The 15805-nt window shown below is 44.2% G+C and overlaps 1 protein-coding gene across 4 annotated transcripts in view; it reads left to right on the top strand.

The window, feature by feature from the left end:
* The window catches only part of FAT1 (FAT atypical cadherin 1), a 151221-nt gene extending 135648 nt beyond the window's left edge, over positions 1 to 15573 (top strand). For 2 of the 4 annotated variants that reach the window (XM_075556789.1, XM_075556790.1), the window contains exons 21-28: positions 723 to 880; positions 2461 to 2923; positions 4323 to 4476; positions 4654 to 4764; positions 6108 to 6739; positions 7882 to 8019; positions 13128 to 13163; positions 14157 to 15573. In XM_075556789.1, coding sequence (XP_075412904.1) covers positions 723 to 880; positions 2461 to 2923; positions 4323 to 4476; positions 4654 to 4764; positions 6108 to 6739; positions 7882 to 8019; positions 13128 to 13163; positions 14157 to 14785 — 2321 coding nt within the window. In that variant the 3' untranslated portion in view covers positions 14786 to 15573. Of the gene's footprint in view, positions 1 to 722; positions 881 to 2460; positions 2924 to 4322; positions 4477 to 4653; positions 4765 to 6107; positions 6740 to 7881; positions 8020 to 8522; positions 8574 to 13127; positions 13164 to 14156 lie in introns of all 4 variants that reach the window. The other 2 variants (XR_012785746.1, XM_075556791.1) reach the window with 2 other exon arrangements.
* The last annotated feature ends 232 nt before the right edge of the window (positions 15574 to 15805 follow it).

A 15805-nucleotide genomic window follows, 5' to 3' on the forward strand; every position in this document is an offset into this window, starting at 1 on the left:
AAGAATTCCCCCATTGAATGGCATGAAATGACAGCTAATTATTATTTTAATATGTTTCTCCTGCTGCTTGTGAAAGTTCTCATTTGCTCATTGCACATTAGTATTTTCTCTTCTGTGACTTGCCTGTTGATTGCTATTTATTACATGTGTGGGTTATCTGTCTTTTTCTTACTATTGTGTGAGCTCTTTGTGTAGTATAGATAATAACACTGTTTGGATTACCGCTTCCCCCGTGTCTATATTATTGATCTCTTGATTTGTTTAAGAGTTTCTTCTTGTTTGAAATCTAATTTTAATTTTGTCAGTTCTGCATAATTTTACACAACAGTGTCCATCTCTGGGGAATGTTATTTTTTTCTTCAAGGGAGGAGTCCCCAACCCATCTTGTTTGAGACTGTTTCCCAAAGCAACCTTGAGTCTGTGTGAAAAATAGGTTTCTAAATTGACCTCTAATGATTTCATATGAAATATTTTACATTTGAACCTTCTATTACTTTAGAATTCATTGTTCTGTGATTTCCGTGGTCTAATTTATTCTCTTTGCAAATATCTTCCCAAGTTATATCATACCGTTAAGTAAATATTCATTTTTCTATTGAATTGAATCTTAGGTCATTATAATCTCCCACAAAAATTTGAATCATTTTCTGGATTGAGAATCTCACTTTTTAAAATACACTCTAACTTGGTTCTGGTTTATTTTTCCTGCTTGTGATTTACAGGGGGCTCATCTGTAACATTCAATGGAAACAGCTTTGTGAAATACCGTCTGATGGAAAACGAGAACAAATTAGAGCTGAAATTGGCCATGCGGCTCCGAACCTACTCTGCACACGCTGTCGTGATGTATGCTCGGGGAACAGACTACAGCATCCTGGAGGTAGGCACCATGTCGTTTTGGAGGTCGGATCATGGAAAACTTTTAAAAAGATGAAATTCATTGCATTAAAAAAAATTTCATTTTATTGGGGCTCATACAACTCTTATCACAATCCACACAATTGTGTAAAGCACCCTTATACATTTGTTGCCCTCATTCTCAAAATTCGCCTTCCGCTTGGGTTCCTGGAATCAGCTCCTTGTTTTCCTTTTCCCCCCTCCCCCTTCCTTCATGAACCCTTGATAATTTATAAATTATTATTTTATCTTACCTTACACTGCCCGGCCTCTCCCTTAACTCACTTTTCTGTTGCCCATCCCCCAGGGAGGTGGTTATATGTAGATCCTTGTGATCGGTTCCCCCTTTCTACCCCTACTTCCTTCCCGGTATCGTCACTCTCACCACTAGTCCTCAGGGGTTCATCTGTCCTGGATTCCCTGTGTTTCCAGTTCCCATCTGTACCACTTTGCATCCTATGGTCTAACCAGGTTTGCAAGGTAGAATTGGGGTCATGACAGTTGTGGGGAGGAAGTGTTTAAGAACTAGAGGATGGTTATATTCATATTGCCTGTTTGTTTTGTTTTTTAAGTAAACAAAGTGGTTGCATTCCATATTTAAGTAGCTTATTGATATCTTCATATTTTTTAATATCATAAGTATAGCCAGTTCTCTTTGCTGCGCGGCACCTGAGATTCACATGTGATTTTTCACATTGTTTCACTCACTGGTTGTTAACTTTGAAATTCGGCGTGATGTAACATTTTACTGGTGTTATAGAGTTCCTATTATTTCACCTACCTTTTAAAATATGATTCAGGTTTGACATCTCAGATTATCTGAGGCTTTTTTTTTGTTTTGTTTTGCTTTCTCCCTTTCTTTTTGCCAGTAACAGTTTTAATTATTAGTCTTTTCTATGGTGCATTTTGGATGTTGTTAACGCTTAAACTGGATCTCCCTAACAGATCTACTTTTATTACATTTGGAACAGACAGATGGACATGTGTTGTGTGTGTTAGTCTGGGTAATTTAGACAAACAAATCCACAGTAAGAGGAGCCAGGGGGTGGGGGGTGGGGGTCAAAAAAAGCTAGTTTTATATAAAGGCTAAGTGCATATCAAAACATCCAACCCAGTGCTGCTCAGTCCCACATTAACCCATATGTCTGGCACCAATCCACAGTCTTCCTCCTTCTCACAAAACACACACTGCAGGAGGAAAGCCCGATCAGTGAGCATGTAAGCATCTCAGCACTGGCAGGGTTCTCCACAGGGCTGCATTGGTGTAAGTCCATGCGGCTTCTCCTCAGCAATGTCTTGCAGGAATTGAGCCTTGCCAGCTGAAGCAGGGACCTGGCTAAGGCAGCTGCATCATGCTCCGACCATCAGAGCAAGAGACCTGAGAACTAGAAAGGCAAGGCTCACTGAGCCATTTCTCTCTCTGCCCTCCAGTTAACCCCACATGTGTTTATCGGCCAGGTTGGCACAATAAACTTCAACTTTCTCAGTTGTGTAATACTTAGGCCATGAGTGAAGATTGACTCCCATGGGCTCCATGTCAATGATAGTTTCTTTTTCCCACAGATTCATAATGGGAGGCTGCAGTACAAATTTGACTGTGGAAGTGGCCCCGGCATTGTTTCCGTGCAGAGCATTCAGGTCAATGATGGGCACTGGCATGCGGTGTCGCTGGAAGTGAGCGGAAACTACGCCAGGCTGGTTCTAGACCAAGTTCACACTGCATCAGGCACGGCTCCGGGGACTCTGAAAACCCTCAACCTGGATAACCATGTGTTTTTTGGTGGCCATATCCGTCAACAAGGCACAAGGCATGGACGAAGTCCTCAAGTTGGTAATGGTTTCAAAGGTTGTATGGACTCCATTTACTTGAACGGGCAAGAACTCCCTTTGAATAACAAGCCCAGAAGCTATGCCCACATTGAAGAATCACTGGATGTATCTCCTGGGTGCTTATTAGCAGCGACAGAAGACTGCTCAAGTAATCCTTGCCAGAATGGTGGCATTTGCAATCCATCACCAGCTGGAGGTAGGTTTCAGAAATGTCACGTGTGTACACACATGAGGGGAAATTTCCCGAGTGTTTGTGTTGCTGTTATTTTTCCTTTGTTTAAAAGTACTGTTAGATACTGCAGTCCGTCTTAGAATTGAGCGGTCTATACTTCTGGAGGTTAGAATTGGTGGCTAGACTGGGGAGAAGCGCTCCTGTGGTGGCCTCGTGGCCGCAGTCACACGCAGGCACTTGGGCAGAACGCATTGCTGTGTGTGCCGCATTCTGTGGTATCAGCCACAGGCAGACCACAGCCTAGCTGGCACTCCGCTTGGAACTCCCTGGGTGTTGCTGTCGTTGCCATGAGCCACGGATTCTCAGCGAGCCGATAGGATAGATAAGAACAGCCCCATAGGGTGTCGTCTTTACGGAAGCATTCCCACCTGGTCTGTACGCTCAGGGACTTGCTGTTGATTTTGGCCCACCAGCCTTTCAGCTAGTAGCCGAGTAGATTCAAAATGGAAGCCTAAAATCGGCACCAGCGGAAAGGAATTTTGAAGAGGTGCTGCTCAGATTTTCTTGGCTGCTAGCTGATGAGTCAGGACAGAGGGGTGGCTAGAGTCTCCCTGGAAAATATATGTGGTGTGTCACTACTCAGAAGCCCCTGAGCCCCTCCCAACACAAAGAAGAACCCTCCCTTGCTGATCTTCTTCAAGACCCTGTACAGTGTTCCAGCACAGTGAACTTAAGGTTGTCTTCCAGCATGGAGATGTTCGCCGTGTTGTTGTGGGGTCTCCTTCCTCAGAGGGAGGTTGGTAGAGACATTCCGTAAGTGAGCTCTGATGACCACCCCAGCAGAGTAATGGGACCTGGTGAACTGCACGTGAGCACTTAAAACCCCTAGCCCAAGGGGACACATTGTTCAGACTAAATCTCATCACCTACCGTGTGTGCTCGGAAGGCAGTGTTGGAAATCTGCAGGTGAAGACCTCTCTTGATGACCATGGTTCCTGCTCAGCCCTACTGAATGATGGGCAGTGTGGGCCATTAGCCAAACCTGCTGGTCCCTGTTCCTAAATGCGAATGCTAATCTGTAATCTCCGAGTGCCGTCACACTGAGGCTCAGTGGTTTTGTAAGTCAAGAGTGGTTTGCCTGCCCTGTGTGCCTCCTTCAGTGACATTACATTGATTGTGGGCAACGAAAGCTGTTCATGATTTCCTTCTTCAGTTCTCTGTGCTTCCATTGCTTCAGCAGGGAAAGGCTTGTTGATAGAGACAACATTTGGCCCAGAGGAGATGGAAATTGAGCTGGCTCCTGCAGGACTTGTAGAACTAAGCCTTTGTGTACACTTCACTTAAACGTGAAAACCGGTAGAGTAAGACTGATCATTTGCTTTACCAACTCAAAAGCCGTTTCTGTTCCTTTGTGCCAATGTAGGTTATTACTGCAAATGCAATGCCTTATTCATAGGGGCGTACTGTGAGATGAGTGTGAACCCCTGCTCCTCCAACCCTTGCCTCTATGGTGGCACGTGCCTTGTGGACAATGGAGACTTCATTTGCCAGTGCAGAGGATTGTATACGGGCCAGCGGTACGTGTGTTCTCTTTAACTTCCACAATGTATTGTGTCTTAAAAGTTTTTGAACCTGAAATGGTGCATTTGGGAGCCTCCATTTGTCTGTGTAATGTTTTGTTTTTCTGTATTTATCTGTAATACAGAAAAAAAAAAAGAACCTGCACTTTTTTTCGGCCCCCCACCCCCTTTCAGGTGCCAGCTTAGTCCATATTGCAAAGACGAGCCCTGCAAAAACGGGGGGACGTGCTTTGACAGTTTGGATGGTGCTGTGTGTCAGTGCGATTCAGGCTTCCGAGGAGAAAGGTACGATAACTTCATTTTCAGGCTTTTGTTGGCGGCTTTCTGGGCGGCCGGTGATGAGCGGCTGTGTAGGCTCCCCTGGAACCTGCACGCGGCGGCTTCAGACCTCAGGAATCACACCGTGGTTCCTCAGACATTGAGAAGGGGCATGTATTGTTGTGTGTTTGAAAACACCTAGTTAAACACTTCCAGAGTACGTACACATCAGGCATGTGTGTGGTTCTTGTTCAATGAATGAGGTCGTTATCTCTAAAAGCAGCTGCTTTTGCAGCCATGCCATCTGTCCCCGAGAGATGACAATGGTGGTCTTGACTTTGAAATATGACACAACTGCATTTACACAGCAACCGAGCATCCCCTTCCACCTCTCATTAGCTTATGTCATTCCACCTCCGTCCTGAGAAGTCATTACTGTTTTCCAGGCGAAGAGAATCGGCTTGAAGGGGATGGATGTCAGATGGGAGTTCCTGATCCCATTTAACCTTACTTTTGTTGCCGATTCTTTGGCCTGGGGGACACTCGGAGCATATTGTTTGCAACTGTCTAGTGCTGTGCTGTCAGATAAGCCCTCGCTCGCAGTCTTATTTGAACACATTTTTGTGTGGCCTGCTGGTGGGTATGAGCATACGGCTTTGGTATAGTAGTGCTTTGTAATCTTGACTTTCGTTCTCAGTCACACTGTCTTGGTTGATAAATACTAGTTATTAAACACCTTGCCGAATGCAAGTCAATTCATGCTCTGTAATAACACTTGACAGAAGTGTTCCTAATAACTGAATTTTATGCTAGGTGAGTATGGGGACGGGTAAGTAGGCACATTTCATAGAAGGAGGGAGAGTGGCCAGAGGGTCCACACAGGTGTCAAATAGGCCTCTGTTTCAGGAAAATAGGTGGGACCTGCGTGTGACTTAGCTGCCATCCATGATGGAGGGCTGTAGAAAGCGTACAATCGGGGAAGCCCAATTTAAGATGTACAAGGCCGAGTGTCTTCTCCTTTCACATAAGTTTTGATTAAAATTCCCAGACTTGAGCTTTTTAAAAAAAATTTATTCTACTAGAACCGTTTCCAGCATGCCTCTTTATCAGTATGCATGCCCATATTTCCGAATGGCAAGCTGGTTAGCCAATCTAGGGAACCAGTGTTACTTGCAACCCGCCAGTGTGCCTTCGCCGTCTCTTTCATCCTAGAAAACTGGAGTGAAATACTGGCATGGTCTAGGGCTGTTCTCCCAGGTCTACATTCAATAAGTGATCAAGTGGGGGATTGAGTAACCCACCAAAGCTGATTATCCCTCCTCCTGTAAGGGTCACTGCCCCGTCCTCACTGCTGACTCTGCTCCCGGCAGGTGTCAGAGCGACGTGGACGAGTGTGCCGGCAGCCCCTGCCACAACGGGGCCCTGTGTGAGAACACGCACGGCTCCTACCACTGCAACTGCAGCCAGGAGTTCCGTGGGAAGCACTGTGAGGACGCCGCTCCCAACCAGTACGTGTCCACGCCCTGGAACATCGGCCTGGCTGAAGGGATCGGTGTCGTCGTGTTCATCACGGGAATATCCTTACTGGTGCTGGTGTTTGTGGTTTGCCGCAAAGTGATCAGCCGGAAGAGGAAACGCCAGCCCGAACCGGAAGACAAACCCTTGGGACCCACCACTGCTTTCCTGCAAAGGCCGTATTTTGATTCAAAACTAAACAAGAACATTTATTCAGACATACCACCCCAGGTGCCTGTCCGCCCCATTTCCTACACTCCAAGCATTCCAAGTGACTCGAGAAACAATCTTGACCGGAATTCCTTTGAAGGCTCGGCCATCCCAGAACACCCCGAGTTCAGCACTTTCAACCCCGAGTCTGTGCACGGACACCGAAAAGCTGTGGCTGTCTGCAGCGTTGCGCCGAACTTGCCTCCCCCCCCTCCTTCAAACTCCCCTTCTGACAGTGACTCCATCCAGAAGCCCAGCTGGGACTTTGATTATGACGGTAAGCATGACTTCCTCATCTGACTAAGAGGCCGCTGAGATACACGTGAGGTCTCGACTTCTCTAGGGGCTGGGTGGGTTCAATTAGAAACGCAGAGTCTTTGGGTGGTAGGAACCATTAACGTGCCACAAGGTGCCGTAGAAGAAAGGCCTGCCTATCTAACTCCTAAAACCTCAGCCATTGGAAGCCCTGTGGGGCACAGCTTAGCTCTGGCACAAGGGGCCACCGTGCACCAGGCTCCCCTTCCTTCAGGGCAGGTGGCTCTGCTTGTTAGAGATGGGGCTGTTCATGAGGAAAGTCCCATCATCGTTTCATTCCATTTTCTAGCGCCCCTTCTTAAAATCTGAAAACCTTTGGTAGATTTGAAGAACTTTTTGTAATTGCCTCAGGCCCTGGAATAAGCATTCAAGTTGATCATATTCACTTTTTAATTAAGAGATCTATTTTAGTGTTTCGAGTAATATACAATGCTTATTTCATTTTTGTAATTGATAATGGGCTCTATAGGTATGTGGGCTTATGGTGGCAATTATTAAAAACTTTTGGGGGTATGTGCACACCAAGATTTTGGTTTTTTGACATGGCCAGAGAAAGGCACATCATTCATACTTTATTTTGTGGCCTAAGGTACATTTATTGCTTAAAAAAAGTTTTTTACCTATTTCTAAAAATTTTAATGCCAAGATATCGTATAGTGATGTCTTTAAAAACCCAAACTGATTACCTTCAAGTCAGTTCCAACATACAGTGACCCTACAGGATAGCGTAGACCTTACCCCATGGGGCTCAGAGGCTGTAAATCTATCTGAGCAGGCAGCCTCGTCTTTCTCCTGTAGTGTGGCGGGTGGGTTTGAAGCATTGACTTTGCTGGTTAACGCCCCACCATGTACTTGACCGTGTACAGGGTCCCTCGTTATTCCCAGAGATGTCCATAACCATCATTTATAATTTGTGTATCTTCCAAGAGTATTTTCAGGGTATTCTGGGGGAAGCTGTTTGCTTTAAATACGTTTTTCTCATTTCCTTTAGTCGTTGATTTATTGCGCGTATTTTAGACGCTCGTTTCTCAGGGCTTGCTCGGGGTCAGAGTACAGCAGTGAACAGCCCAGAGGAGCTCACTGCTCATCGTCTCTCTCTTGTAGCTAAAGTTGTGGACCTAGATCCTTGTCTCACCAAGAAACCTCTGGAGGAAAAGCCTTCTCTTCCATACAGTGCCCGGGAAAGCCTGTCTGAAGTGCAGTCCCTGAGCTCCTTCCAGTCTGAGTCATGCGATGATAACGGTAAGCTAGGAAAATTACTGAAGGCTGTAGCCTTTGCTTGCTTGCTGTTGAGAAGTTGCCCCCATTATGTTATATAACGACAGGTGTTTCCGGTGCTCTCAAGTTTTGAAAAGTTTTGGGCCACCTTTGAACAATACCTTGTACTTATATTCTTGCATGAACTTCTGCTGGGACTATATTTAAACTGTTCCTAATGAATCGATCCTTGAGCTACAGCAATTTGTCAGTGATCAGGAAGAAAATGTTTTTACGTGAAAGGTGATTTCTATCTGATTTAGTTTTGTTTTAACGTTGCCCCCCCCCCCCTTCAAAAAGTGAATATGATAGTTCTCCGGGGGGGGAGGGGGCTTTTTAAGCCCTAAAACCTTGATGAGCACCTGCTCCACTCACATACACATGACCCCAAGAGAAGGGGTCCTAGTCTCCCTTGTTCCCCTACAGTAGCACCTTCGGTGTTATTACAAGGTCTTCTTTGTCTCCTCCCTCCACCCCCGCGGCCTCAGCTCCCATTTGGATCAGAGCATACTGACTGAGAGCAGTTTAAGAGATCGCTAGTAAGTGACTATGTTTCTAATCAAGAAAGTTTGACAGTGGGATCTTTGGTGCCAAAGTTAAACATTCTGTTTATCTGCTTTCCCTAGGGTAAAATGCACTGGTACTCAGGTTTCTGTATCAGCACACACTACTAGAGAAAACTGGTCAATATTCCATAGCACACTAAAGTGCTGTTTTAAATTTTATTTATATTCTTAGTAATTGAGAATACACTCCACAACTCAGTGGCTTCTACCGGAACACTTCAGTGCCATTGCTGACCTCCTTCAAGTTGACCACATCCATCCTCACTCATCTGAGTTGTTCCTCCCCTGACATCATCTCACTGCCCGCTCAGCTTCCTACCTAACTGACCCTTTGAGTCATTGTGTCAGTTTGATGCTGTGATCATAAATCAATAAATAAGTGAACAAAAACACTACCGGACAGTCAAGTTGGGTGGCGTAGAGCTGCCCCTGCGGGTTGCTGAGGTGGAACATCTTTGAGAGAGGACAGCCTCGTCCTTTTCTCCATTGATACTGTGCTCGTTTAGCAAAACGATGATTTATTTGAGGTGACTTTAGGAAACGTTTTTGGTTTAAAGATGATCTCAGGGCAGTAAAATGAAAACTTGAATTTCAGAAATATTAGGCTAACTTACCACACCCTTCTTTTTCACTCAAAAAATGTAATGTGTTTAAACATCACAACTGTTGTTAATTAGTGGAACGAAATAATCCATGTGTGATTATTGGATTGTTTCTAACCCATGGTAATATAGCAAAGCCTTTTTCGGAACTAAATATGGCACGTCCCGTGTGCATCAAGTTACCAGTGTTGTTTACTTACTGATGCACTTGAGGAACATAGTTTTGCTTAGAAAACAAACATGGAAATCAGTATTTACCAGTTTATGTAATAACTGAAAGCATGGCCTCTAATGCTCTCCCTAAATGTATCTCGGATGTTGTCCATATTAACTTTGTTGTTCAGTAGGTTTCACTGAAACCTCATTCGCAACACCCCCAAACACTTTTACCACATGCACCCAAACTCTGAGGCGTCATTTCCAGAACGTGGCGTGTGTGGGGCAGGGAAGATACATCTGGGGATGGTTTCGATTGTACCCATGACTGTAGTCACTGTCACTACAATGGAGGATCCTTGGTGGAGTAGTGAGGCCAGCGGCGGAACCACCAGTCAGTCACTCCACCAGAAAGATGAGGCTGTCTGCTCATGTAAAGGTCTCCATCCTCAGAAACCCACAGCTATTACTCTGTCCTGTAGGTGACACCAAACATTTGTCTCGGAATCAGAAGTGTGCGTTACCTGACCCCTCCGTAGGGTAGAATTCCAAAATGGGCTCACTGGGAGCAGAAGGGAGGGAGTGCCAGCAGGGCCGAGTTTCTTTTGTCATCTCCCTGTTCTACTCGTGGCGTCTCCCCACTTGCCTTGGCTGGTGGCCCTTCCCACCGATCTTTCAACAAAGACAGTGACTCCTCTCTGACCCTCGTCCATACTTCCTCTCCCTCTGACCAGTGCTCCTTTTCAAGGAGCGGTTCTCAACCTGTGGGTCGTGACCCCTTTGGGGGTAGAACGACCCTTTCACAGGGTCGCCTGATTCATAACAGTAGCAAAATGACAGTGATGAAGTAGCAACAAAAATAATTTTATGCTTGGGGTGGGGGTCAACACAGCATGAGGAACCGTATTAAAGGGTCGCAGAATTAGGAAAGTTGAGAACCACTGTTTCAAAGTCTCATGTAATTAGATAGGGCCCACCTGGAAATTTTAGGATACACCACCCCCATCATGCCCTATTTCTCACCCCACCACATCAGGATCCTTTACCTCCTGTCAGCAAGCTCCCTTTGCCATATAAGGGAACATTCCCAGAGGATTAGGACATGAGCACCTTGGGGGACCATTCTCTTGCCCACCACCTGACGCTTTCACACAAGCCAGCCATGGGCTCTGTGCCGCCTGTCCACCAGCTGGCAGGTCATCAGCAAGAACTTTGGCATGAGGCAAGTAGAATCAGGAGTGAAACCATTTTTGCATTTATATTGTATATTTATCCTTATATAGCTTTGAATTTTTATTTTCCCTGGTGATGCTATGCTAGCTTATGAAAATGAGCCCAGAAAGTGGCTTTCCAAGAACGTTGCCTTTTGCACATCAAGATTTTAGCCCGTGAAATATAGAAAAAGCCCTTGTTTTGCCATGACCCGATCCAGAATCTTAAATCTGACAGAAATTGTTTGTGGTGGGCGGGGGGTGAGGATTTTGAATTTCAAGGAAGTGTGATTACTTTATTCCTGTGATTAATAACAGCATATCACCCTGGGTTAGAAAAAGCCTCGGAAAGGTTGAAATAAGAGTGCAGAAAGCATGCATGATCTTGTGTAGTGAGTTAAAGCAGTCCTGTCACATCTTCAAATCGTAAAATGGAAACTGTCTTAAGAATTCTTGTTTAGTTTAATACACTGTTTTCTAACTCTCCGAAGATTTACCTAATTTGCTCCTTTTGTACCTTTTTACAAGCTTCCATAGTGACTGTAATCCACCTTGTCAACACTGTAGTTGACACGGTGAATGAAGAAGGTACAGTTGTGCGTGCTTGTGCTTGTGTCTGTGTGTCGTGAGCATGGCACCCGAGCAGTGTGTGTTTGCCTGTCAAGTCCTTCGTCTGTGGGTTTAAGGCCTTTGTGTCCTTTATTTTGTGCAGGTGTGTGTATTCGTGCTCCGGCTACATTGCAAAAATATGTGTCTGTGTTTAATTATGGTTGTTGCCTTTGCAATTCATAGTGCATTTGCACAGAGCGCTGAGAATTATCTAGATGGAAAAATAGTAAAAATGTTTCAAAGTAATTCCAATTGCACACACCACACCACCACCAAATTATAGTATAAAAATGCTTATAGGGATAAGACAGAATAACAGAACTTTCATAGTTAAGTTGTAACTGCCTGCACTTTGGGGTTTTCTTTGGGTGTGGTCAAGAAAAATGTTGGAATGTGGCAGACAATATGTGCTGATATTTGGTTGAGTGAAGATCATTTCATGGGAAGCCTTGCCTATCGTCTGTTACAAGGCCACATTACACTTCCCTCTATTTTGAGTGAGACGACTCCCTTATCAGGGCTCTGGAACCAGAACACTCACCAGCTAGCTGTTTTGAAACTGTTTTGGAAATCAGATGGGGCGGGGAAAAGTTGGAGTGCTGGGCCCCAACACAACACCAGGGATTCAGTTGGCTTGGCTTAGCTTGGGGCCTGGGAATTTGCATTTCAACCCCCTTTTCAGTCACTTCTGCGGTTTCTGGTCCAAAGATGACCATTTGAGAAAGGTTGCGGTGTTAACTCATTACTAATGAGCATTCTACCCGTTGCCCTAAGAAACTGCATCATGTTTTTTTAACTTGGTGATTTAGAAAGCAGCCTGTCTTCGAGTTTCTATCTGACTTAATAACACATTCCAGCATTTAAAATAGGGGAATTAAAGGAATGAAGTTAAATGGTTCTTTTTTTACCATCTTTTTCATGGAAAAGTAATTTTGTATTTAGGAAGTATAAATTGAGCCGAAAGTGTAGTTACCTGAAATTCTAAGGATTATTAGTAACCTTTGGGTTGTAACAAAGGTTCCGATTGTTGGTGTCTGTGTCAGCAAGGACTGTCTTCTTGTTAATTCAATTCCTAGGAGAAAACCAACAATTAGACATGACTTGTTCTAGATTACTTACTTTATGTAAACAATTTCTCAGGACATGGTTTTGTATATAGGATGCATTGAAAGCATCAGTTTATTTTTAAAAATCCCTGAGGTGACCACACTTCCAGAGTTAACAGTTACAGATGGTGTTAGTCCTTGACCTATACAATCTTCCTCTTACTAAACATCTCCAAGGGAATTGTCATTCCTACTGAAGATGAGAACTCAAAGCTTAGCTAAGTAGCCACCTGTCCAGGGTCACGTGGTCCTGACTGGCAGGGCGGGGCTTTTACATCCGTTGTCTCTGACATCTCCGCCAGAATTATGTATACGAATCTAGGACCATATGTACAGTTACAGAGCGGAGGAAAAGGAAGGGCTTTATCCATGAATTTCGGTGAATTTAATGTGTTGCAAAGTGTGTATTATGTTTCCTGAGTAACCGGGTGCTGCTGGGTACTTAGAAAATGATGTTCTTCAGGACGAACCTATAACTCATATTTCATTACATTTCGCTAGAGCCTGCATTTTAATGATTCCTAACGAAGTTCTATATTTTCAGAAACAGGACTGCCACAAACAAGAGTCAGAGATCAAAATAGTAATTGTGTTTCTTGGCAAAGTCTCTAGCTCACCACCATCTTTTCCCTCCACTCCCACATCCTGGTTTATTCATGCTGCATACATTTCTCCGCCCTTTGGAAGTTCCGTCACAGATAATGACATCGAGGCGGGACACGCATCTGACCCGGTCTTTATGAGCAGTGTGCAGGGTTTTATGTAGTCGTCTTGATCGCTGTTTAGTTGTTTATCTGTCTTATTGACAAATGTTTTCTTTTCTCTCTACTCTGCCACCTAAAGAGTCTTTGGCTGCTCCCGACCTCAGCAGACCACGAGGTGACTTAATGCATGCCAGTTGCTCGTTGATATTCACTAAAAAGTTCAACCCCACCAAATGGATAAAGAGTTGACCTTATTTCTGACTCGCTTCACATGTTTGCTCAGTGTGTGTGCAGCAGTAACTAAATACTGAGTAGTTAGTGCATTCTAAGCACCTTGTGCCTAACCTCTCTCCCTCACCGCCAAATGATTGAAAAAGTCTGAAGTTAAAAAAAAAAAAAGATCCTAAATTTGGAGGACTTTTTTTTTTAAATAATGCTGCTTTTATGTAGCTTAAAGTGTATGAAAAGTAACAAGTTTGACTGGTTTCATATTTTTTAATGCTTGTTTGATTGTATTTTGCTTGACTTGAAGGCATGCTTTGAACCATTATCTATATTAAGATAATCCATTAACAGTTTAAAGTTAGTAAAAACAGTACAGTGTTTATTATTAAATGCATTGCATCTTTAAAGGATATTTAGTTTTAAATTTTAGCACATCAGACATTTTTAGTAAGTTTTTTAAGTTGTCAATAAGTAAACTACCCTCCACCCCACCCCCACCTTTTTTTTTACATGCAGATCCATTTACATTGGGTATGTTTCTAAATAGAAACCTGTCCTTTCTGAAGGATTAAAACTTATTTACTGATTCTGAAAAGCGGAACTAATAACTGTAGAGAGAAATTGCAGAAATGGTCATAATGACTGGGGGAAAGTGGCTGTGTCATTTAGATGTGGACACACTGCCTCTGAAGAATTGATTTTGTTCCCATGAATGCTAGGTGCATATGTCAAACGGCAAGTTCCTAATTTGGAAACAGTATCTGGTTCACGGAGGTCCTGAAGACGGGGTAGGGGCAGGAGACTAGTCTCAACAAAGACAGAGAGTTTCCCAAGTGATGAAACTGTACTGTGTGAAGATGCTGGCCCACCAGTCTTTGGTCACTGTACTTGCTTGGTTTTGGGGAGAAACCCCCCTGACATGTGTTGTCTTTTTCCCACCAAGGGTATCACTGGGATACATCGGACTGGATGCCAACCATTCCTCTACCGGACATACAGGAGTTCCCCAACTATGAGGTGATTGATGAACAAACACCCCTGTACTCAGCAGACCCCCATGCTATTGATACAGACTATTACCCTGGGGGTTACGACATCGAAAGTGATTTTCCACCACCACCAGAGGACTTCCCCGCTCCTGATGAGCTACCACCATTACCTCCGGAATTCAGCGATCAGTTTGAATCCATACACCCTCCTAGAGACATGCCTGCTGCGGGTAGTTTGGGTTCTTCCACGAGGAACCGGCAGAGGTTCAACTTGAATCAGTACCTGCCTAACTTCTACCCCGTCGATATGTCTGAACCTCAGAAAACAGGCGCTGGTGAGAATAATACTTGTAGAGACCCCTACACTCCTTACGGTCCAGGGTATCAAAGGAACTTTGAAGCCCCCACCGTAGAAAACCTGCCCATGTCCGTGTACGCGTCCACAGCGTCCTGCTCTGATGTGTCGGCGTGCTGCGAAGTGGAGTCCGAGGTCATGATGAGTGACTATGAGAGTGGGGACGAGGGCCACTTTGAGGAGGTGACGATCCCCCCACTCGACCCCCAGCAGCATACTCAAGTCTGATGCTCACACTCCCCCCAAAGTGCCTGGACTCTTGGCGAGCCTGGAGATGATTGAAGTCTCTCCCGCATTGTTCTCTGCAGCAGTGCTTCCGCGCTTCTTTTCCGTGAGCTAGAGTGGGCATGGCTGCACTGAACCCCGCGCCTCTCGACCTGTTAGCCATTTCCAGTGTCATTGGATGAGATTCACATCGCCCGTGCCACCGCTAACGTCTTTATTTCCCCATTTATGTTGGTCTGTTAAAATAACAAGAAGCAAATCAGTCCTACCATCTTGTTAGCATGACTCATGTATTTATGTAGATTTGATGATTTTTTAAAAATCTTGTCTGTTTGTAAATTTTATGTACAGATTTGATTTCCCCCCCATAGTTTTAACTAAACTCAAGGTATTTGTGCATTTGTTTTTTGACTGAATTTTGGTGGTGTTAGTGACATACCTAGCACCCTGATTTTTAAATATAACCAGGGTTTCATTATATGTGCTTTTCCACCGCGCTACATTTCATTAACGCATTTCAAGATAGTCTTTCATTTCTAGATGTACATAGGATGGGAAAGATCTGATACATGAACATGTCTTAACTGGGTTTCAGTATTTTAGAATTACAAACATTTTTCATTATTGGAAAGTGTAATGGGGACCTTCTGCATACCTGTTTAGAAGCAAAACCACCACGACACAGTTTTTATAGTGTCTGTCTATTTGTGATGCAGTGGGCTTGTCAAGGTTTTTACTGAATTCTACCATTAGCCAGTCTTTCTTACTGACAATAAATTATTAATAAAATACTTCAGGTTTACTGTCTTCCTTCTCTGCATTTATATTTTGTATTCATGTTGAGGATCTAATTGCTAACTTCAGGTATGAGGTTGAATGAATTGGAAACATGGATACGGGTGTGTTAGCTGTTATTGACATCAATGCTGCAGTCTCTTCCATTTGCCAAAGACGATGTACTTCCAGACGCAGTCACCAGGTGGCAGCATGTGGCTACCTTATACCCTTCTGACTGGATTTAAG

This window comes from Tenrec ecaudatus, chromosome 8, assembly GCF_050624435.1.
Source record: "Tenrec ecaudatus isolate mTenEca1 chromosome 8, mTenEca1.hap1, whole genome shotgun sequence".
Taxonomy (NCBI): Eukaryota; Metazoa; Chordata; class Mammalia; order Afrosoricida; family Tenrecidae; genus Tenrec; species Tenrec ecaudatus.